At 38.3% G+C, this 22994-nt stretch overlaps 1 protein-coding gene across 8 annotated transcripts in view; it reads left to right on the top strand.

The window, feature by feature from the left end:
• The window catches only part of LOC126285378 (acetyl-CoA carboxylase), a 385520-nt gene extending 365098 nt beyond the window's left edge, over positions 1–20422 (top strand). For all 8 annotated transcript variants that reach the window (XM_049984706.1, XM_049984707.1, XM_049984705.1 and 5 more), the window contains 6 exons: positions 10788–10981; positions 11098–11233; positions 11372–11549; positions 12844–13114; positions 14686–14856; positions 17159–20422. In XM_049984706.1, coding sequence (XP_049840663.1) covers positions 10788–10981; positions 11098–11233; positions 11372–11549; positions 12844–13114; positions 14686–14856; positions 17159–17452 — 1244 coding nt within the window. In that variant the 3' untranslated portion in view covers positions 17453–20422. The remainder of the gene's footprint in view (positions 1–10787; positions 10982–11097; positions 11234–11371; positions 11550–12843; positions 13115–14685; positions 14857–17158) is intronic.
• The last annotated feature ends 2572 nt before the right edge of the window (positions 20423–22994 follow it).

Below are 22994 nucleotides of genomic sequence, written 5' to 3'. Positions count from 1 at the left end.
AATTGGTCAAACAATGTTCCAGTGCCTTGATCCCATCTTAAAAATCAGTTTCCTCCAGGCCTGTAAAATAGTTATCAACTCCGGCTACCAATTCTTTGTTTGAAGTGAATCTTCATCCACCAAAAAAAATTTTCAGTTTTGGGAAGAGATGGAAGTCTGACGAAGACATATCAGGTGAGTAAGGTGGGTGTGGCAACAATTCATACCTTAGTTCGTGTAATTTTGGCATGACAATGGCACATGTGTGCAGACGCGTCTCAAGATCCACGGCATCCATCTTGCAGACAATTTTTTCATTTATAATTCTTCAGTTAAAATTTGATATACCCTTTCAGATGACATTTGGCAAGCATGAGCAATTTCATGCACTTTAAATTGGCGATCCTCCATGAACATTTTGAGCACTTTTGCAATGATGCCTGGAATAGTGACACATCTTGGCCAACCAATGTGCAGATCATCATCTAAGCTGTCCCGACCAAATTTAAATTCCTTCCATCCACTTGGCAACAGTTGAATATGAAGGAGCAGATTCCCCAGTGTGTTCTGGAATTCAGCATGAATGTCCTTAGCTTTCATACCTTTCTTTACGAAGTACTTAATCATTGCTCGAATGTAGATTTTTTTTTCCATCTTTGCAAATAACTACTTGTGAACAACAACAACAATAACAACAAAGCCATGTCACTGCCAAAGCTCTCTTCCCAGAGCACTGATGTGGCACGTGTTTACAGGCAACAATCCAATGAATGTCACATGAACAACTCGTTGCGCTAGCACTGACTTATCGTGGTGATTCCGAGAACTTTACAAACCACCCTTGTAATTTGGAGTTGGAGGTAAGTGTGTGTGTGTGTTTTTGGGAGAGAAAACTTGTAGAGCGAGACGAAGGCCTGACTACAGTGAATAGCTTCAATAGAATGTTTGTTCCAATAGTTATGCAGAGATGAAGAGGCATACAAAAGATAGACTTACATGGATAGCTACATCAAAATTGACATTGATGTAAAGCACACAATAACAATATTCTCTTATGGTAAAAAGCTTACATATTCGTGGGCTCTGTTACCATTCAGTCACTATTAAAATTATGCTCACATGTGGTGACTTATGTTGCAGTGCCAACAATCTATAATTCCATATAAACCTGTCTGTTTGATGCAGTAATATTAGTAGTTTTCTAAAGCTTGCAGTAAAGTAAAGGACTTTTGTGGTGATGTATGACCCTAATCACAATTTACAAAACTTATCAATTCCTATGTAACAGGTTCTTATAAAAACAAATCAATTTTCCCAGTGCACATATAGTGCAGTGTAATTATTGGTTTGTAGCAGAACTGGTAAAGGAGAAGTGAATGGTAGAATATGTAAAAGAAAAATTGTTTTAAAAAGCTACAGTTCATACCAAACATAAAAAGAACAGTCTGCTCAGTTACATCTACATCTATACTCTGCAAACCACAGTGAGGTGCTTGGCAGAGGCTACGTTGCATTGTACCAGTTATTAGGTTTTCTTTGTATTCCATTCACATATGGAGTGTAGGAAGAATGATTGATTGAATGTGTCTGTGTGTGCAGTAATTATTCTAATCTCATCCTCATGGTCCCTGTGTGAGCATTACTTAGGGGGTTGTAATATAGTCCTAGAGTAATCATTTGAAATTTTGTTAATGGACTTTCTCGGAATTGTGTACATCAATCTTAAAGAGTCTTCCAGACCAGCTCCTTCAGTGTCTCTGTGACCCTCTCCCATGAATTAAACAAACCTGTGACCATTCATTCTGCCCTTCTCTGTATACATTCAAGATTCCCTGTCAGTCCTATCTGATAAGGGTTCAACACACGTCAGCAATATTCTAGAAATGGTTGCATGAGTGATTTGTAAACTATCTCCTTGGCAGACTGATTGAACTCCCAAAATATTCTACTAATAGTCTGAAGTCTATCACCTGCTTTACCCACGACTGAACCAGTGTGAGCATTTCATTTCATATCCCTACAAAGTGTTAAACCCAGGTATTTATGAGTTGGCCGCCGATTCCAGCAGTAACTTGATGTTATAGTCATAGGATATTATGTTATTTCATTTTGTGAAGTTCACAGTTTTACGTTTCTGAGCACTTGGAGTAAGTTGCCAGTCTCTGCACTACATTGAAATCTTATCAAGATCTGACTGAATATTTATGCAGCTTCTTCCAGATAGTACTTCATTATAGATAACTGCATCAGCTGCAAAAAGCATGTTTTTACCATTAATATTGTTTGCAAGGTCATTTAATATACAACATGAACAATATGGGTCCCAGCATACTTCCCTGGTGCACGTCCAAAGTTACTTCTGCATCGGATGATGACTCCCCATCCAAGATAACATTCTGTGTCCTCCATACCAAAAAGTCCTCAGTCCAGTCTCAAATTTTGCTTGATACCTCATATGATTGTACTTTTGACAACAAGTGTTGGTGTGGTACTGAGTGGAATGCTTTTCGAAAAGCAAGAAATATTGCAACTACCTTGTTGCCTCGATCTAAAGCATTCAGTATGTTGTCAGGAAAGTGCGAGTTGAGTTTCACATGATTGATGTTTACAAAATCCATGCTGGGTAACATTGAGGAGGTCATTCTGTCCAAGAGACCTCATTATTTTTGAGCTCAGAATATGTTCTAATATTCAACAATAAATTGATGTCAAGGATAGTGGACAGTGGTTTTGTGGATCACTTGTACTACCCTTCTTGTAGTCAAATGTGACTTGTGCCTTATTCGAACTGGACACAATTTTTTGTTTAAGGGCTCTATGACTTATATTATAGTTATTATATATAATATATATATATATATTATATACTATAGTTATAAGATTATAGTTAGAAGAGGGGCTCACTCAGCCGCATATTCGGTACAGAATCTGACAGGAATTCCATCGGGGCCTGGAGTTTTGTTCAATTTTAATGATGTCAGCAGTTTCTCAACACCTTTTCAGTGGTAAAAGGATTAAATTGTAGCAATTCTCGTGGTTTTTCCTTTGTAAAGGAACACTGGAAAATGAAGTAAAGTATTTCAGCTTTTGCTTTGCTATCCTCAATTTCAGTTTCTGTCTCATTCACAAGGGACTGGATGCCAACTTTGGTGCCACTAACGGCCTTTACATACAACCAGAATTTCTTTGAGTTCTGTGACAGCCCACTTGACAATATTCTGCTTAGGTAGCCATTGAAGGCATCACACATTACTCTATATACAGCCAGATGTGTTTCATTCAGCATTTCTCTGTCTATAGTCCTATGCTTTGTTTTACACCTGTTATGCAGTAAGGTTTGTTTCTTTATAATGACAGTATACGATGGAAGTTCCCTCCCATTATTGACTGTTCTACTGGGTACATATCTATCCAGTACATGGCCAACTATTCTTTTAAAGCCAGAGTTCCTCATTGAGATACGACACTACTGATTTTCTGTCTAGTTTACTGAGCATATATATCTTTTTGCTTGTTTTAGTTGTCCTCTGTACTTTAGTAATCATTGTTGCCACAACTACGTCATGGTCACTGATGACACTTTAAATACAGGCATCCTCAGAGAGGTTGGGTCTATTTGTTGCCATTAGATCCAGTATATTTCCATAATGAGTGGGGTTGCTAACTATCATTTCTAGGTAGTTGTCTGAGAAGGCATGTAGTAAAGTTTAACAGCATGTCTTGTCATGCCAACCACTAACAAAACTGTAATTTTCCCAACTAATTGTTGGATAATTAAAATCTCCACCAGTGATTACAGTATGTGAATGGCAGCAGATACAGATTTATATAAACACTAAATTATTAGAACCAGAATCAAGGTTCTGCTTACTGCCTAGAGAGGGAAGAGGACAACAGAAGATCAGACTATTCAGGAATGAATTATCAAGAAAATAACAATTCAAGGTTGGGAAATTAACAAGGGAAGGCTAATACTGATGAAACGTTAAAAGTGGCAAAAAGGGCAGTTGATAATTCGGAAGAGGGCATGCAGAAAATAAATAGGTAAGAGAAAAATGCAGGGCAACAGAAAAAAGGACAGAAGTAACAAACAGTGAATAGTCAAAATCAAAGCACATCTCCAAGAAAAAGTGATTGGGTATAATGGAAATAAGTGTGATGAGGTGGATCACAAAGGAAATGAGAAAGAGGAAAGTAGTAGCATGAGCAATTGACATTAAGTTGAGCCCAAGTGAGTGGTAGGTAACCAAGCAATATTCCATGTGTGAAGTTCCGGTATACTAGTGCTAGAAGGAAAAATCTGTGATCAGAGACATGTCCTCGTGTGTTACCAATATTCATTCATCTTGCTGATAGTTTAGTGGTTGGCAATAGGTCATGTAGGAAGAATAATATAGGGGATGAGCTTCAAAAAACTGTAGGCTTGGCTGTCCAGTGAAATAGTTGCTCCCGAGTAATTAAAATTCGGTATATTTAAATACATGTGCCACACATTTAGTGCAAATTGATGAATCCTGTGTCCAATATTAAAAAAGGGTCAAAATTTCTTCACTACATAGAATTCCAAAGGTTTGTTAAAACTGATACCTACCCCTAAAAACATTGTTCAGTGAAAGGCAGTACCTGTATGTGGGGAGTGTTTGTGTTATAGGAGTGGGGCAAACACAGATTGTGGTATTATGGAAACCCTTGAGAAACAGGTTGTACATGTTGCATCAGCCATAGTAAAAACCCGTGCAGTTGGTGTTTTGATGCCTATAACTGTTATATGGTCAGAATGATTAACTTTGTGTGTCCTTAGAAGAAGGCAGGAGTTGGATAAATTGGGACTGTACTCTGGTCGTATCAGCTGATTTGAGTAAAATATCTCTGTAGAAAAGGTGATGAAACCATGCTGGTTCCAAGTAATTCTTGGAGATGACCACAGTGGATGGTCCTGTGGGTGTGGTGATGGTAGTTCAAGTTGCGAGTGTGAGGGAAAACACTTAGAGGCAAGATCCATGGTCATGCTTAGCAGTAAAAAGAAAGTTTCTTATTTTGGGTGCCAGAGTGAAATTCCTGGTAAGATTGTGAATGCGATTTATTTTGACATTGCAGAGAAATTAATGACATCAGTTTCCATAATAATTTTATTATGTAGCTGTAGATTCTATGCCGGCCAGGGTGGCCGAGCGGTTCTAGGCGCTACAGTCTGGAGCCGCGCAATCGCTTGCTATGGTCACACGTTCGAATCCTGCCTGGGGCATGGGTGTGTGTGATGTCCTTTGGTTAGTTAGGTTTAAGTAGTTCTAAGTTCTAGGGGACTGAGGATCTCAGAAGTTAAGTCCCATAGTGCTCGTAGCCATTTGAACCATTTGTAGATTCTATTCTAAGTGATTAAGAAATTTTGACCTGCATTCAGTCAGGATACTATCCTCTTGATACACTGAATTTTATCCTGCAAGAGTATCCATCTGTTTGCACTGAGTATGTGGCAGATGTGTTTCATTATACTAGATTTTAATGACTGAAGAGCAGCTATATTACTGAGCTGACAAGGCTACACTTGTGTGTGGTGTTTTTGTGTGTCTCCAGTTGTTTAACATTCCATAAATAATTTGAAATGCATAAAATTGTTATAAATATAAAAGAGTAACTGAGGGTTGTTGTTGTTGTTGTTGTTGTTGTTGTTGTTGTGGTCTTCAGTCCTGAGACTGGTTTGATGCAGCTCTCCATGCTACTCTATCCTGTGCAAGCTTCATCATCTCCCAGTACCTACTGCAACCTACATCCTTCTGAGTCTGCTTAGTGTATTCATCTCTTGGTCTTCCTCTATGATTTTTACCCTCCACACTGCCCTCCAATACTAAAATGGTGATCCCTTGATGCCTCAGAACATGTCCTACCAACCGATCCCTACTTCTAGTCAAGTTGTGCCACACTCCTCTTCTGCCCAATTCTGTTCAATACTTCCTCATTAGTTATTTGATCTACCCATCTAATCCTCAGCATTCTTTTGTAGCACCACATTTCGAAAGCTTCTATTCTCTTCTTGTTGAAACTATTTATCGTTCATGTTTCACTTCCATACATGGCTACACTCTATACAAATACTTTCAGAAACAACTTCCTGACATTTAAATCTATACTCAATGTTAACAAATTTCTCTTCTTCAGAAACGCTTTCCTTGTCATTGCCAGTCTACATTTTATATCTTTTCTACTTTGACCACCATCAGTTATTTTACTCCCTAAATAGCAAAACTCCTTTACTACTTCAAGTGTCTCATTTCCTAATCTAATTCCCTCAGCATCACCCGACTTAATTCGATTACATTCCATTATCCTTGTTTTGCTTTTGTTTATTTTCATCTTATATCCTTTCAAGACGCTATCCATTCCGTTTAACTATTCTTCCAAGTCCTTTGCTGTCTCTGACAGAATTACAATGTCATCGACGAATCTCAAAGTTTTTATTTCTTCTCCATGGATTTTAATACCTACTCCGAATTTTTCTTTTGTTTCCTTCACTGTTTGCTCAATATACAGATTGAATAACATCAGGGATAGGCTACAACCCTGTCTCACTCCCTTCCCAACCACTGCTTCCCTTTCATGCCCCCTTGACTCTTATAACTGCCATCTGCTTTCTGTACACATTGTAAATAGCCTTCGCTCCCTGTATTTTACCCCTGCTACCTTCAGAATTTGAAAGAGAGTATTCCAGTCAACATTGTCAAAAGCTTTCTGTAAGTCTACAAATGCTAGAAACATAGGTTTGCCTTTCATTAATCTAGCTTCTAAAATAAGATGTAGGGTCAGTATTGCCTCACGTGTTCCAATATTTCTATGGAATCCAAACTGATCTTCCCCGAGGTCGGCTTCTACTAGTTTTTCCATTCATGTGTAAAGAACCCGCGTTAATGTTTTGCAGCCGTGACTTATTAAACTGATAGTTCAGTAATTTTCACATCTGTCAGCACCTGCTTTCTTTGGGATTGAAATTATTATATTCTTCTTGAAGTCTGAGGGTATTACAGTTTTGTCAGGACTGGCTCTCCCAAGGCCGTCAGTAGTTCCAGTGGAATGTTGTCTACTGCCGGGGCCTTGCTTCGACTCAGGTCTTTCAGTGCTCTTGTCAAACTCTTCACACAGTATTGTATCTCCCATTTCGTCTTCATCTTCATCCTCTTCCATTTCCAGTACATCGCCCTTGTATAGGCTCTCTATACAGTCCTTCCACCTTTCTGCTTTCCCTTCTTTGCTTAGAACTGGGTTTCCATCTGAGCTCTTGATATTCATACATGTGGTTTTCTTTTCTCCAGAGGTCTCTCTAATTTTCCTGTAGGCAGTATCTATTTTACCCCTAGTGAGATAAGACTCTACATCCTTACATTTGTCCTCTAGCCATCCCTCCTTAGCCATTTTGCACTTTCTGTTGATCTCATTTTTGAGATGTTTGTATTCCTTTTTGTCTGCTTCATTTACTGCATTTTTTATATTTTCTCCTTTCATCAATTAAATTCAATATTTCTTCTGTTACCCAAGGATTTCTGCTAGCCCTCGTCTTTTTACCTACTAGATCTTCTGGTGCCTTCAGTACTTCATCCCTCAGAGCTACCCAATCTTCTTCTACTGTATTTCTTCCCCCATTCCTGTCAATTCTCCTGTATGCTCTCCCTGAAACTTTGTACAATCTCTGGTTTAGTCAGTTTATCCAGGTCCCATCTCCTTAAATTCCCACCTTTTTGCAGTTTCTTCAGTTTTAATCTATAGTCCATAACCAATAGATTATGGTCAGAGTCCACATCTGTCCCTGGAAATGTCTTACAATTTAAAACCTGGTTCCTAAATGTCTGTCTTACCATTATGTAATCTATCTGATACCTTTTAGTATCTCCAGGCTTCTTCCATGTATACAAACTTCTTTTATGATTCTTGCAAAATTCTATCAGGCGGCTTCATCTTTCATTTCTTAGCCCCAATCCATATTCACCTACTATGTTTCCTTCTCTCCCTTTTCCTACTACCGAATTCCAATCACCCATGACTATTAAATTTTCAACTCCCTTCACTATCTGAATAATTTCTTTTATTTGATCATACATTTCCTCAATTTCTTCGTCATCTGCAGAGCTAGTTGGCATATAAACTTGTACTACTGTAGTAGGCGTGGGCTTCGTGTCTATCTTGGCCACAGTAATGTGTTCACTGTGCTGTTTGTAGTAGCTTCACTAATTCACACTATATCTAACTTTAACTTATCCGTTTCCCCTTTTAAAATTTCTAACCTACCTGCCCAATTAAGGGATCTGACATTCCACACTCCGATCCGTAGAACACCAATTTTCTTTCTCCTCATAACGACGTCCTCTTGAGTATTCCCCGCCCGGAGATCCGAATGGGGGACTATTTTACCTCCGGAATATTTTACCCAAGAGGATGCCATCATCATTTAACCATACAGTAAAGCTGCATGCCCACGGGAAAAATAACGGCTGTAAGTTTCCCCTTGCTTTCAGCCGTTCTCAGTACCAGCACAGCAAGACCATTTTGGTTAATGTTACAAGGCCAGATCATTCAATCATCCAGACTGTTCCCTCCCACAACTACTGAAAAGGCTGCTGCCCCTCTTCAGGAACCACATGTTTGTCTGGCCTCTCAACAGATACCCCTCCGTTGTGGTTGCACCTACGGTACGGCTATCTGTATCGCTGAGGCACACAAGCCTCCTCACCAACGGCAAGGTCCATGGTTCTTTGGTGTGGTGGGGGGTGGGATATTAGCTACATATTTTCTAAGTCCCATAGATCATGGATGTCAAATGTAATCCTGTTACTTATTTACAAGTTGATTGTTTCAAATATTTTTATAGCAATTGTCTGAACACTCACTTTTGAAGCTTGCTAGCCTCCACACAACACGAGAAACTCTTCGAACACAGGTTGAATGCTATTCGTCAGGTAGCAACAGATGTCCTCCAACTCGGAGCTTGAAGGGAATAAAAAAGTGTGAAGTATTAACACTTTACGATACAGCCACTTAGAAAAAATTCAGCTCCAGGAAACCAACCATTTATGTTATTATTTAAAATGTTACTGGCACATCTGTGTTTCATATATCGTAAAGGATAATACACATAAAGTCCAAGCTTCAAGGTTTATTTTATTTTAGTTCACTGATAGACTACAAATGATGACACAACGTATAATTTTCCTGATTTTATTCATAGCTGTTATTTTCTCAGCAACTGAAGTATGTATTTCAGAATAAAATTCAGCTGTCAGTTGCACAATTATTTTTTATTCGATTTACCATTTTACCGATTTCATCAGATTAATCCATCATCTTCAGATATCCTTTGTAGGCTTCTGAAAATAACAGATTAATTGGTAAAGCAAAATGAAAAATAATCGTGCAACTGACAACTGAATCGTATTCTGAAATTAAATTTTTCTGTAAAAAAGGTGTGGTGTGAGCTCTCGAGCAGTTTTGCAGCTAGCTGGCTTTTGTATGAAGTCTGAAGTATTCTAGCATGCAGAGAGGTATATTGCAATCAGGGCAATACTAGCTTGTTGCTTTCTTCCTTGCTTTTGCAGTAGCATCTTCTCTGAAACCAATATTTTATGCTGATTTGTCATGAGATTCATCTCTTGAAGAGAGAAGATGAATACAAACAAAACAGAAATAAACTGTAATTATGGCAGCAGTGTCTGTAACAACAACGCTAGCAACAAAAAATTGTAACAGATTATATCTTACCTGAATACAAACCTCCTTCAAATTGTTCTCACTCAGATGTTTCTCCCTCCGGTACAGAATTGTTGATTCTTCCTCTAGAGCTTCCAAAATTTATTGCTCACTGAACAAGTGTGACATATTTGTAGCAGAATGAAGCAAACTCTAAAACCGAACGAGTACGAACATTAATGTCGTGAGAGGGGCAACCTTACAGTGGCTCAGTTGTGACACCAACTCTTATGTTCACTACTTTTTTTTAAATTAATTATAAAAATTTACAACAAAAGATAGCACCTGAAAAGTGACAAGTAGGAAGATGTCCGTGGATATTTCTCATATGAAGTCTGCGGCTGAAAACTTGCGTGTAAGTGTCTTTTAATTGTGTGTGTTTACAACTTAACATTTCATCTGTACAGTAAGTAGCAGTCTGTCTTTTCCAGCATTTTTCATATTAAATTAGTTCAGTTTTCAAGCAATGGGTGGCTCGTGTATCTTGAAAATCACAGCCTGAGGTATACTTGAGTATCGTTCTTTGAATGCAGTGCTGTAGCCCCCAAGTTGCACTTGGGCTTATTCGCCAAAGTGTTAATGAAAATGACAAAACCATTTTCATTTTCACTGTGTCTGACTTGTGTTGTGTAACTAGGAAGTTGTGCGTATCCATCTGTTACTGACACCAGAGATTAAATCCAGTCTCTTACCTATGGTTTTGTCTTTGTTTATGATTTGCCTTCATTGTTCTGATTGTGTAACTCTGTATGAGGGGGGTGTCTGTGTGATTACCGAGTTTTAATTACATCTTTTATGTTTTACACAAAGAAAATAAAATGTGATTTCTAAAACCTCACTGCTCAGCAGTAGTTGCTGTATGTGTAACATACAGTTTCACTTTTTGATAATGTATACTTATTCTTCTTTACAGTTCTCCTTTGAATTTTTTGCTTTGACTTCAACCAATGGAAAATGAAAGCGCTAGGTTCAGTGATGATTAGTCTTACTTTTCTTTCTTTATTTTTTTTAACTTGAAAATAATTTTCAGCACCTGTTAATTGCTTTGTCCATAAGTAACTTATATTACCACTTTGCAGCAAATTCAGGCGAATGGGAATCTGGATTCTTTGATGCTGGCAGTTGGGATGAGATCATGAGACCGTGGGCCCAGACAGTAGTCTGTGGTCGTGCACGCTTGGGAGGAATTCCAGTTGGTGTGATTGCTGTAGAGACACGCACAGTGGAACTGACATTACCAGCAGATCCTGCAAATCTTGATTCCGAAGCTAAGGTTGGCAGATGATTGTGGATAATACATAATAAGAAACAGTTTTTAGCACATTTTAAATCGTATTTGTTGCATTTATCATTTAACATTATTGTGTTTGTAATTTGATGTTTTCTCAGACTGTATCGCAAGCAGGTCAAGTGTGGTTTCCAGATTCTGCCTATAAAACTGCACAGGCAATACAAGATTTTAGCAAAGAAGATTTGCCACTGTTTATTTTTGCTAACTGGAGAGGTTTCTCTGGTGGAATGAAAGGTAAGCAAAAACGAATACTAAACTTATCGTCAATTTTGAAGTATGTTATTGAGCTTAGGTGTGTAATAGTGAGTAGTTGGATAATCACACTTAATTGTTATGATTCACCTCAATGAAATGAAAATAAATGTTTCACAGATATGTATGAGCAGATAGTCAAATTTGGAGCATATATTGTGGATGGACTCCGGGAGTACCAGCAGCCCATTATCATATATATTCCACCAAATGGTGAGCTCAGAGGTGGTGCCTGGGCTGTAGTTGACCCAACAATAAATCCTCGTCACATGGAGATGTATGCTGATCCAGAGAGTAGGTGAGTTTTCTGTATCATGTGGGATAATACATAGAAAAAATGTCTGATACGGTTAGAACATTCTTGGAATTAATCTGTGATCATGGTTTCTCATACACTACATGGTATTTCTCAAAAGCTGCTGTATTAAAAAAAGAAAATTTCAGTGAAAGAAAATTTGTTTCATTGTAAATTACATGTGTGAGCTTCCTTGTGTCATAATTCATAATGTTCAATGACTAGTATTCATGTGGTGACTGTCCACATCTCTAAAACAGTTGAAACGGATGGAGCATTCTGTGAAAGAGTTCTGGCATTCATGTGGTGTTATTTTTGAAGAATAGGATCACTTTTTGTAAAAAACCTTTGTTTACCCTTGACTCACTATGTCAACAAAGATGTCTAGGAACATTTCACATCTATTGATGTAGATGACTGCAACAAATGTGACAAGGGTACACCTGGTTTTACCTCACTAATTTGTAAATTTGTGTGTCTTGGGGAACCACCTTTCAAATTGTTGTCTGACGTTTTATCTACCAAGTGAAAACAAAAACTAAATCCTGTACAGTCTGTGTACTGATGTTGATCAGGAACCAAAGATGTTAACTGCTAGTACATACACACAAATGTATTTATGCATGTTAAGTGTACATAATAGCATGCAGCACAATCTCAAGTATTGAAGGAAGATGACAGACACATAATCTGCCAGTTTTGCAGCCACGGCACATGGTTTTATGTGTGTATGACCATGAACAAACTATTGTCCCACATGAATTGCCCTGCCAAATTGTAGCCAATGACCAACAATACTACCCAGTTACAGAGTCTCCTGCTAAACATAAAGTGGTGTTCTTAACTAAATGTATCGCAACCTGTGCCATGTGGATCCTTCTCCAGTAACAGCTCTTTCAAATTGTGCCAGTGGGAACTCCCTTTCAACATATTTAACATACTGTTTTTGTCTGCTCCCCCCACCCCCTCCCCTCTCCACACACACACACACACACACACACACACACACACACACACAAATCATCAGTCTTCATTAATCTCTGCTCTCCACTTACACCTAACATTCTCTTCTATTCCCTTCCTACTCCCCATGCTCTATATTACTTGTGCAATCCACCGCCATTCCCACGGTCATGGTCTCAACCAGGCCCTGCATGCTCACCTACATGTTCCCCACTGGCACAGTCTTTCCTAATACGCTCATTTGTTTGCGCACGTGTGTGTGTATGTGTGTGGGGATAAGTATTGTTTGTAAAATTATTTAATGTTGTGTTAAACTCCTCCATTCACATTTTAGGGGTGGTGTGTTGGAGCCAGAAGGAATTGTGGAAATCAAGTTCCGTATGAAAGATATCGTGAAAGCAATGCAGCGATTAGATCCAGTGATTCGACAGCTTCGGTCCCAACTGTTGTCCTCCCCCAACCTTTCAAACGAAGAGAAAGTTATATTGGAGAACAAAATAAGTGAAAGAGAACGTTTCCTAAGACCTATGTACCATCAAGTAGCAGTACATTTCGCTGACCTTCATGATACTCCTGAGAGGATGCATGAGAAAGGTACTATACAGGTAAGTCTGGTTTCATTGTTAATGGGTTTTATACATGTTTATGGTTATGAAGTCCAGGTGGAATATAAATAATTTAAGATTGAGGTTAACAATACAATGAATTGATGTCAAAAGGCACATAAACAAGACTGAAATATTTGTGAGCTTTCAGGTGAATCTTTTTTTTACCTAGAGTACACACACACAAAGTAATATTAAGCTGGCTGAGAACACTATGCCGGGACTGCAGTTTTGCAGCTCGATTAGGGAGTGAAGCAGGTGAGGGGAGAAAGGAGATGGAGAGTGGAAGGTAGGATTGGGGTGTCGCTGATGGTTCAGAGGGATGCAGCAGGTATGCCGGAGAGGACAGACAGAGACAGTAGGTGCATGGGATACGAATGCAACAGCAGAACTGGTACTGGTGAGTTTGTGCAGCATATGATGACAATAACAAGACATGGAGCATTTAGTTAGGAGGGGAAGGGAGAACAGAGGAATAGGAGTCTAACAATTACTAAAATATTCCAGGATGTTAGGCCGTGGTCGAAGGGATTTCACTTTAAAATACGACATTTCATCCCCAAATGTGGAGGACATTTTCAAGGGGGATCGTAGCTTTGTTCAATGTCAGATTCACACCTTGGCTTGCTGTTTTATTAATTATGACAATTCCGGCCATGGAAGTTCATATTTTACTAGTAGAAGACTGTGGAGAAGAGTATGTGGTGGCAGTATGTGGACAGTAAAGATGGAGGTGAACATGGAGCAGATGTCTAGTGAACATTGAGGCCAGGAGCAGGAGGATTATGTTTACGAAGGATGCACTGCAAGGATAACTCCCATGTATGCTGTTCAGAGAGAGAGGGAGGGGGGGGGGGGGAAATCAGGATGGCAGAGGTTGTTAATTAGCCATTGAAATCAACCATGTTATGCTAAGCACAGTTCACCAATGGGTGGTCAAACGCCATCCTAAGTCCAAACAGGCCTTGAAGGCCCATTGGTATCAACCAGTTGTCAGTTTACGAGACTGATGCTGCTACTTCTCAATCAAGTAGCTCCTCAATTGGCTTCATAAAGGCTGAGTGCACCCTTTTGCCTACAGCACTTGGCAGACCCGGACGGTGACCCTTCCAAGTGCTAGCCAAGCCTACAGTGCTAAACTTTGGTGATCTATCAGGAACTGGTGTTACCCCTGTGGTAAGGCCATTGGCTGCTCATATAAAATACAGTGCAAAAATTGCAATAGAGCTGGTACATAATATGACGGTTTTCACATGCGGTCCTGCTTCCAATGGAGTATCATGACTACCTGTAAAAGCTGTGTGTGTGTGTGTGTGTGTGTGTGTGTGTGTGTGTGTGTGTGGCGCATATATATATATATGTTTGGGGGAGGGAGGGCATTCTCACACACTTTTTATGTATTTGTACCCTAGCTCAAAATAAGATTCATCCAAAAGTTAGCAAAGGCTTTAGTATTGTTTATATGCCCTCTATGGCTCAACATCTGTACCATTTGGTGAGTTAGATTCATATATATTCCTCTGTTTTACATGTTGTATGTTACTCTAATCATAATGTATTTATTTTATCAGGATATTGTACCATGGCGCAAATCTCGATGTATTTTATATTGGAGATTACGCCGGCTTTTGTTGGAGAATGAGCTAAAAACAAAGCTTCTGGAAATCCAGCCTGACCTCAGTGTCGGCCAGGCAGAAGCCAGATTGCGGCGATGGTTTATTGAGGACAGAGGGGCCACTGAGGTAAGGGCCAAAACTCAAGCTGTCACTGAATGTGAGTTCAGGGATCCCAAACAGTTTGAAATGTTCCTTCTTTTTTGACATGTCAACCCAGTCATCTTAAGTGTTGTCGAACATTTCATAACCGTTATCATTCATTGCACTTATGAAGTAAGGCTTAATTTGCAGTGTCACAGAAACAGATAATTGAAAGATGCATATTTGAGTTGGATGGTTTTTGATTACACTAAATATGAAAGTTTGCCAGTCCATGAGGGCACAAGCTTTTGCAAACTAGTTTGTTAGAAGTGTAAAATTAGGCTAAAATACAATCTGCTAGGCACCAGCAGAACCACACACGTTTTTCGTGGACTTTGTATGCTAATTATTTAATATTAATATATTTCACTCGTAAATGAACATAGCAATACAGGAACAACACTGTTTCCATGAACAAAGCATTGCACCTACAAGTATTTATTACAATGCATCACATTTGAAAGTAAAAGTTTTTATTTTAAAATTGAGCAAATTTTTGAATGGTATTGAATTTAAGTTTAGTTTTCAAATTGCAATCATTCAGTAAGTTAACTGATTTTAACAGACAAAACTGGTTCACTTATGGACTAGGTACAAGATGTTATCATAGGATTAGAGCTTCAGGGCAGTTGTAGTTTGTTACAGATTTAACATTTGGCAACTATATTGGCACAATTTGTAATTTCACTGGTCTGGTCATGAAACCTTATTAATGGATGTTTATGCTTTGCCGTAAGATAAGATGCAGGAGAATATGAACTGAACTGTAGTGGAGTCAGTATAAGAAGCTCCCTTGCAGCACTGTTGCCAGAGGTGCATATTGCTGGTGGCTGTAGGTGAAAGCAGTAGTGGTCTATATAGCTGTGACAACACTGTGGTATTGCCATAAGGGTGTTTACAAAATTGTGTTACGTGATTGGTTGAGGTAGGTGCAAGTTGATGTGTCCAACCCACTGCAACTGTCAGCGATCTACTTAGACTGACTTGACTATAATAATGGTACTGCACTTCCCAGTCATCTCATACACAGTTGCAATTGACTCATGATTGCTACAGGAATAATAGTATAGTTGTTTTCATTGAGTCAATTTCTTCACAGCTAAGGAGTATATCAGTCCATATAGCAAACTTCCTTATGTGTCTGTAACTGTGCATCATCTGAGGTCATGCCTTTTTCGTCTGGCCTGCATGACCTCTTGTATTGGACACTTGTAGTAGTTACCCTATCAAGTCTCTCATGTGTTGCACAATTTTGGTTGATTTTGTGACCTATGATCACTTATATCAATATGTCATTTTGATTTTTGTGTGGTACTTGAAAGAAGGAATTACAGTATGATCATCCTCAACGAATCCATTTCGGATAAAGAATTTAGTATTTTGGCCTTCTGTCAAACTGCATTTTGATGTTGTTATGGTCACTTACAGTCTGAACAGATGGTTTTCATCTGTTTACTGTTTCAACATAAGACCAACATTTTAGGTATTTCTGCGAGTTAGTCGACAGAAGTTTACGTTTTGCTTCCTACTTCAGGGCATGTTTCAGTGTGAACATCTGGAGTGTAATCATTATTCCATTTGTGAAGCTCTGTAATGACCGTTTCAGTTGACCTACCCCCTTATCACTACTAAATTTTGATGCCTGTTGGAAGCTCTGTAATGGTCTTGGCAGTCCTCTAATTATTTTCAGCCAGTCTTGCTATCACTCTGGAAGAAAATGCTACTGGTAAGCTCTATGAAACATTTTAGATGACCATGTCCGGTCCACAGTGTAGGCGTTGTTTCCTCCAAGGTTGTGGATCTTCCAAGGTGAGTCTATTCACTCACTTGGCTGTAGACTCCAGAGAAGTGATTGAATAGCTCAGGAGTGGAGTGAAGTAGCATGATTTCCCATGCATCTATCACTTGCTTTGTGGGAATTGTTTAAAATACCATTGTCTGTCATTGCAGATACATGCATATTGATTCTTGGGAGGATTCATGCAGTTCTGAAAGCTTCATGTAGTCATGAATGTTCATACTAGTTTTCCCTAATCCCTGTATTTTGGTCACAACAGGGAGACAGGAATGATGAAGAAAATAATTCAAGACATATTCTAACCTTTACCTTCTGCTATGGCACTTCATATTCATAGCTAACCTTCTGAATTTGCAAAAGCAATTTATATTTACATTTATAAAAACTATTCCTTCATTTGTAAAGATGTTTTCCAGACTGCTACTTCCATTTGAGTTCTATTTTTGATAGTGACAAACATTAACATAACATAAGAAAAATGTTTTTCAGGCATACGTTTGGGATAACAACAGTGCTGTGGTAGAATGGTTGACTGAACAGCTACAGGAAGGCTCAACATTCTGGCACAATGTGCGCAGTATGAAGCACGAAGCTGTCGTACAACGAATCAAATCTGCTCTGGCAGAATGCCCAGACAGAGCCTTGGAAGCAGCGGTTACTGCCATCATGGAGACCTTATCGCAAGAAGAACGAGCTGAACTGGTCTGGGCTCTTTCTCAAGAAGAACCTTCACAGAAACGTCTTTCAATTACAGGAGATGCACCCTCTATTTCTTCCCAGTAGTATTACAGGAGCTCAGTGTAATGTTTTGCTGGTTGCTGAAAGGCTGTGACTTTGCTGTGTATTTTTCATGGCTAATTACCTAATTTTTTTGAACGTTGATGGTGCAAGCAGTTTATGAAAAGTGCCACTTTGTTCAGGTGTCATGTATGCTGTCCTAGGATCCTAGTTGTTAATTGGATGTTAGATACTGCTGAAACTTTGTCCTGCAAAGTTCTCTATGGTGGTTATGAAGCAGTCTTGTGTGATCCTAAACAGTGTGATAAGGAATGAGTCTGTGGTTACTTATATGTAATGATTGGATATTAAACGTGAGAAATTGTTAGAGTTGTGTTGAAATGTACAGCAGTGGTGACGCACACTTTGTATGTTCTAAAAAATTTTGGCTCACTACTATCAGACCGTACATACCACAGATGTTGCAAGTAAATGAGAATATGTATTGGGAAAATACTGTAATTGCCTGCAACACTGTGTGCGAAGTACTTTGAGAAAGTCACACATTAATGAGGACTCGGCTATTTTTGTTAACATGTTCCCATCAAGATGGAAGTGGTAGGATATAATTGTACTTGCAGTATGTGTTTGGTTAGACATACAATGCATGAGAATGCCTTTCATCTTCATGAATCTGAAATTGTGTTACAGGATCTTAACCAGTCTGTTGGATTTGCATTGTAAGTAGCAGCTGTTGTTATAGTTCAACAAAAGACTTGTGTAAGGAAGAGTATAGTGCACATGCATAATTTTGGATTCAGTATTTGTTATGCAGTTACTGATTAAGAGTATGCTCTACTAGCCCTTTGAAATGGAAGTACAGTGAACATACATTTAAAAAAATTATAACTGATTGTACAACAAACATGTACAGCATTCAGTATTCTCGTTTCCAAAAGAAACAAGAAAGGTATATTGTATGTTTTCAGAACATCTTGATCCTTTTTCTTTAAACTTACAATCAGTGCTGAATGAAGTGGAACTACTTAATTTTTGAAAAACAAGGAACAGTTTTAATGATATGGCATGTTGTTATATATTATTCAGAAAAATTGTACAAAATTACATTCCAGTCTGTCAGAAGTGTAGAAAATTGTATTATTTGAAGTACTACTGTGTTTTCTTAATTCTTAAAACTTTTTAAACATGATTTCTCTACTTAATTATTATTTTGATTCACTAGTATAGTGCAGTACAAAGACAAAAATAGCATTATCAGAAATGAAAAGCATAAAGTTACCATAAAAAAAGTTTGTGTTCCTTCTGTTTGTGTTTTTCCTCGGTAACATTGTTCAGGGACCAGCTCACCAAAGTAGTAAAAAAAATGCTCTAAACTTTCATGTTTTGTGCAGTAAGCAGTCACGTATTCTCTAACTAGGTTATTTCCAAGAACTGTGTTTGGCAAACAAAGTCTTGGTACAGGGAAAAAAGGAATGGTTTTGAGAAGAAATTTTTTAATGCTATGCAAATCCGTGAAGTGAAGTGAAAGATGATAATGTTTTACAAAGCTTGCAGTGAGTGGGTCAGTGAAGAGACAGACTATGAGTTTCTCCACTGACAATAGACCTCTTTTTTGCAGAAGGGAACTTTGTTTTAAAAGTGACCAAAGAGTGTGTGTGTGTGTGTGTGTGTGTGTGTGTGTGTGTGTGTGTGTGTGTGTGTGTGTGGGCGCGCGCATGTGCGTGCGCACGCGCGCAGGTGTACATGTGGGCACGCATGCGGGTGTGCAGTGCACGCATGCGCATTCATATTTTCCTTGTGTGTATACCACAGTCAGAGGTGAAGTTAGAAGAGGTTTTCCAATGTTGTATTTCATCTTCTTCAAAGAAAGGTTCACTTCAAGATAATAGATGTGAATGTGATAGTGTATATTACTATAACCTGTTGACACTTTTTCTTTTTTGAACAGTGAAATGAAAATAAGTGTTTCTGTGTTTCAGATCAAGTTACTAAATTTATATTAACAACTATATTTTACACCTGCCTAAGAAGTATTTTTTCACCATGTTGTTGATTTTCCAGAAGTTATAGAGGGCAGTAACACAGTAGAGTCGTGTTAATTGTTACTTATTAATAAATGTGCCTTCTTTGTAGAAACATTGAGAAGCAAATTTTTCTTAAATGAGGTTTGATTAAAAGAATATCCTGAATTCATTTGAGTACATTGCATACTGATGGGTTAGTTAATTTCCACCCATTGCTCAGCTCCCTTTTGCAACTACAGGCATCCTTTGTCCTCTATGAGGAATGAAAGTCACTATATTTTTTATTTTCAGCAAAATATGTTCAAAGTTCACTCTGGATATAAACTGAGTGTTTGACTGGGTGGTTGTTAAACAGGCATGTTTCAAGAAAACTTGTTCTGATGATTGTATTGCTTGGATAGATAGTCATGACTATACTGATTCACATGCCAAAGTTTGGAGTAACTGAACATCTGAGATGGAAAAAAAAGCACATTCTTCACATTGGTGTTTCTGCATTTACATATTTCTCTCTCTCTCTCTCTCTCTCTCTCTCTCTCTCTCTCTCTCTCTCTCTCTCTCTCTCTGTGTGTGTGTGTGTGTGTGTGTGTGTGTGTGTGTGTGTGTGTGTGTGGTTGGTTTTTTTCTTTCTCCTCCACAATATTTCCATACCACCAGTCTATTTTAATGTGTAGAAGTCCACTGCCAGCTTTTACTGAATTGTTGATTCCACATTTTTAAAGATGTTATTCAGGATATTTTTTTTGTCACCTGCTTGTTTGTCAATGATAATCCAAAAGTTATCTTTATCGTGGCAGCTGTAAATTAGAGTTCCCAAACCTAAGGCAGTTGATGTGTTTCTTTGTGACATATGTATATTTGTGTTCTGAATTTGCTTGTAAAAAGACTTCAAATAGCTGCACAAAATCTATTTATATGTATTTAGAAATGGTTCAGTATATGTTCTTATATTTTTTGCAGACCAAAATAAAAATTTATATATAAAAGAAACTAAAAATGTGTTATCTGTTGTGAGTTGAGTGAGTCTATCTTCATTTTTAGCTGTTTGCTAATTCACTGGCAGTTGTGGTATCTTTTTAAAATCCAGTGATTATTGCTCTCATCTTGTTTTTATTTAATTATTCACTTATCAAATTAGTTGCAGACATTAAGTCTTCCTTCAGATGTTTCTGTGGAAGAGAGTGGCCTGATTATACAGAACAAAAGTTTTGAAAATGACAAATCAGAAACTATTGTATTAAAACAGTACCTTGTGGAGCACTGAGACAGTTAAAATTCTTCTCAGAAACTTCATGAAATTACAAACAATTAAAATAATTTGACAGCTGAGTTTCAGGATGGAAAAATAAATTCATTCATTGTGTTCTGTATATACAATCATGGAGGACAACCTTCTGGTGTGTAGAATTACCGTATTTACTCTAATCTAAGCCGCACTTTTTTTTTGGTTTTTGTAATCCAAAAAACCCCCTGCGGCTTAGAATTGAGTGCAAAGTAAGCGGAAGTTCTGTAAAATGTTGGTAAGGCCGCCACAACTAACTTCTGCTGTCGAAAATAGGTAGTGTTAGACAGGCATGTTTTACAGGCACAAAGATAAATACTGGCGCCAAAACCTCTGCGTCAGTAAATAAATTTAAAAAAAGGTGGAAGATGAGCTTTTTTCTCCGCCCTGAGTTTCGACCACTGCATTTTCATACATTATCCAACGAAGTAAATACAAAAATCCGTATTGTTCATCTTCGAATGTAGCAGCCTTTCAATGTACTACGAAAATCCGACTGGCAAGACTGTTTGGGATGTTTGTCAATATGGCCAACTCTACGTTCTGAATCTTTTCCTACCTGTGACAAGAGATGGGTGCTAATAGGAACTTTTATGAATTGTGAATCACATTCAGTATTCTCTTCAAAATCCTGTCTGCCTAATAAACTCTACGAAACTAGAGTGAGACAACAGCAAACGCGGAAGAATATACATATATCATGCAATGTTTATATTCGTATTATTTTTGCACCAAATAGTGATACAGTCAGAGCTGAAGCACGACAACTGACTAGATTTTTTAAATCTAAGACGACTCTAATTTCTGTGCAGAATGTAATGTTCTAAAGAGGCGTCTGCAAAGATTTTCCAACGGAGAAAAATTTTCTCTAATCTCTCCTTCACAACATCTTCTATCACACGCAGCCTATTATTTGGTTCTTGTTTATCATCATCAAAGAAAGCAGCAGTGTAAGTAACAACAAATAGCAGTCTCTTGCCATTGTTTCGCTAATGAGACGATGCCTCTTTTTTTTTTAATTTTTGTTTTTTTAATTGTAAGCGGCGGTAGTGCGCACAAAAGCAAGCCAAGTCGTGAGCGGCGACAGGCCGTAAACACTCACTACCAGAATGCAACAAACATTGCATGACACAGTACAATAATGCATTTTCAGCTTAGAATGACGTAAACCAATCCATTTATTGTGGGTACCTTCCCACTCTGGTATCCTCTATAATGATGAAGTTGATGCATTAGCCAAACAAGCGGCAACCTTAGGCACCGTCCTGGATCTGCACCTTCCTTATACAGACTACTTACGTGAAGTCAAGGATCATGCAAGACGACAATGGCAGGAAATGTGGAACGTCTCTCAACAGACAAAGGGCGGTTATTACGCCGTGCTACAACCTTGGATTCCTTCATAGCCGTGGTTCATGAGGACACATCTGGACCGATTCACGATTTCTACCATCATAAGACTCCGCTTCAATCGTGCCTCTTTCCCACATCATCTATATCAGATCAACGTTTACAGTTCACCAGCATGTGAGTGTGATTCTGAGTCGGAAGCTGATGTCGACCACATCTTATTTATGTGCCCCAAATTTGACCGTGAACGGTTGGTCTTTCTGAAGACATTGCTGAGTATGGGCTACCATCTTCCTCAATCAGCTTCTTCTCTTTTGTGTACTAAAGACGTTCGTCTATATAAAGTCATAGTTAACTTCATCAAGAGTACTGGTTACAATCTGTAGGTTTTAATGGTGTACATAAATTTTAAATATGTCTTGCTGATAAAGATATTTCAGAAGTGGTGTGAATTGTAATGTTTTTAAAACATTATGTACAAAACTGTAACAGTTAAGCTTCTTATTCTTGTAAAAATGCGTTTCTGTATTTGTTTATTCAATTATGTGTACATTGTCACTATGTGTTGCTGATGGCTAAATTGAGTACACACTCAAAGGCCAAATAAAAATAAAATAAACACCTATAACAAAGAGGACGGCACTTATCAGGTCAAAGACAAATAAGCAATCAATTCAAATCAGACGAAGCACATGAAAAAGGAAGGGTACCCGTATAAATACGGACGGAGCGCCTGACACAAGGCAATGGCTACCTGGTAAAGCTTAACTGCTAAGTTTACGACTCGAACCAAAGTACTGTAGCTGTATCGTCATTCATTCGACCTAAATTGTGCCTAAAATTCAAATGGACCAACTTTGTTTCGATTTGGAGGTGCGGCCTAAAACTTTTCTCTTTCCTTGAATGTCGAGTCTCAAATTTCAGGCGCGGC

Source organism: Schistocerca gregaria, chromosome 8, assembly GCF_023897955.1.
Source record: "Schistocerca gregaria isolate iqSchGreg1 chromosome 8, iqSchGreg1.2, whole genome shotgun sequence".
Lineage (NCBI taxonomy): Eukaryota > Metazoa > Arthropoda > Insecta > Orthoptera > Acrididae > Schistocerca > Schistocerca gregaria.
The sequence above is the reverse complement of the archived record's forward strand: the minus strand, read 5'-3'. Positions and strand labels throughout refer to the sequence as shown.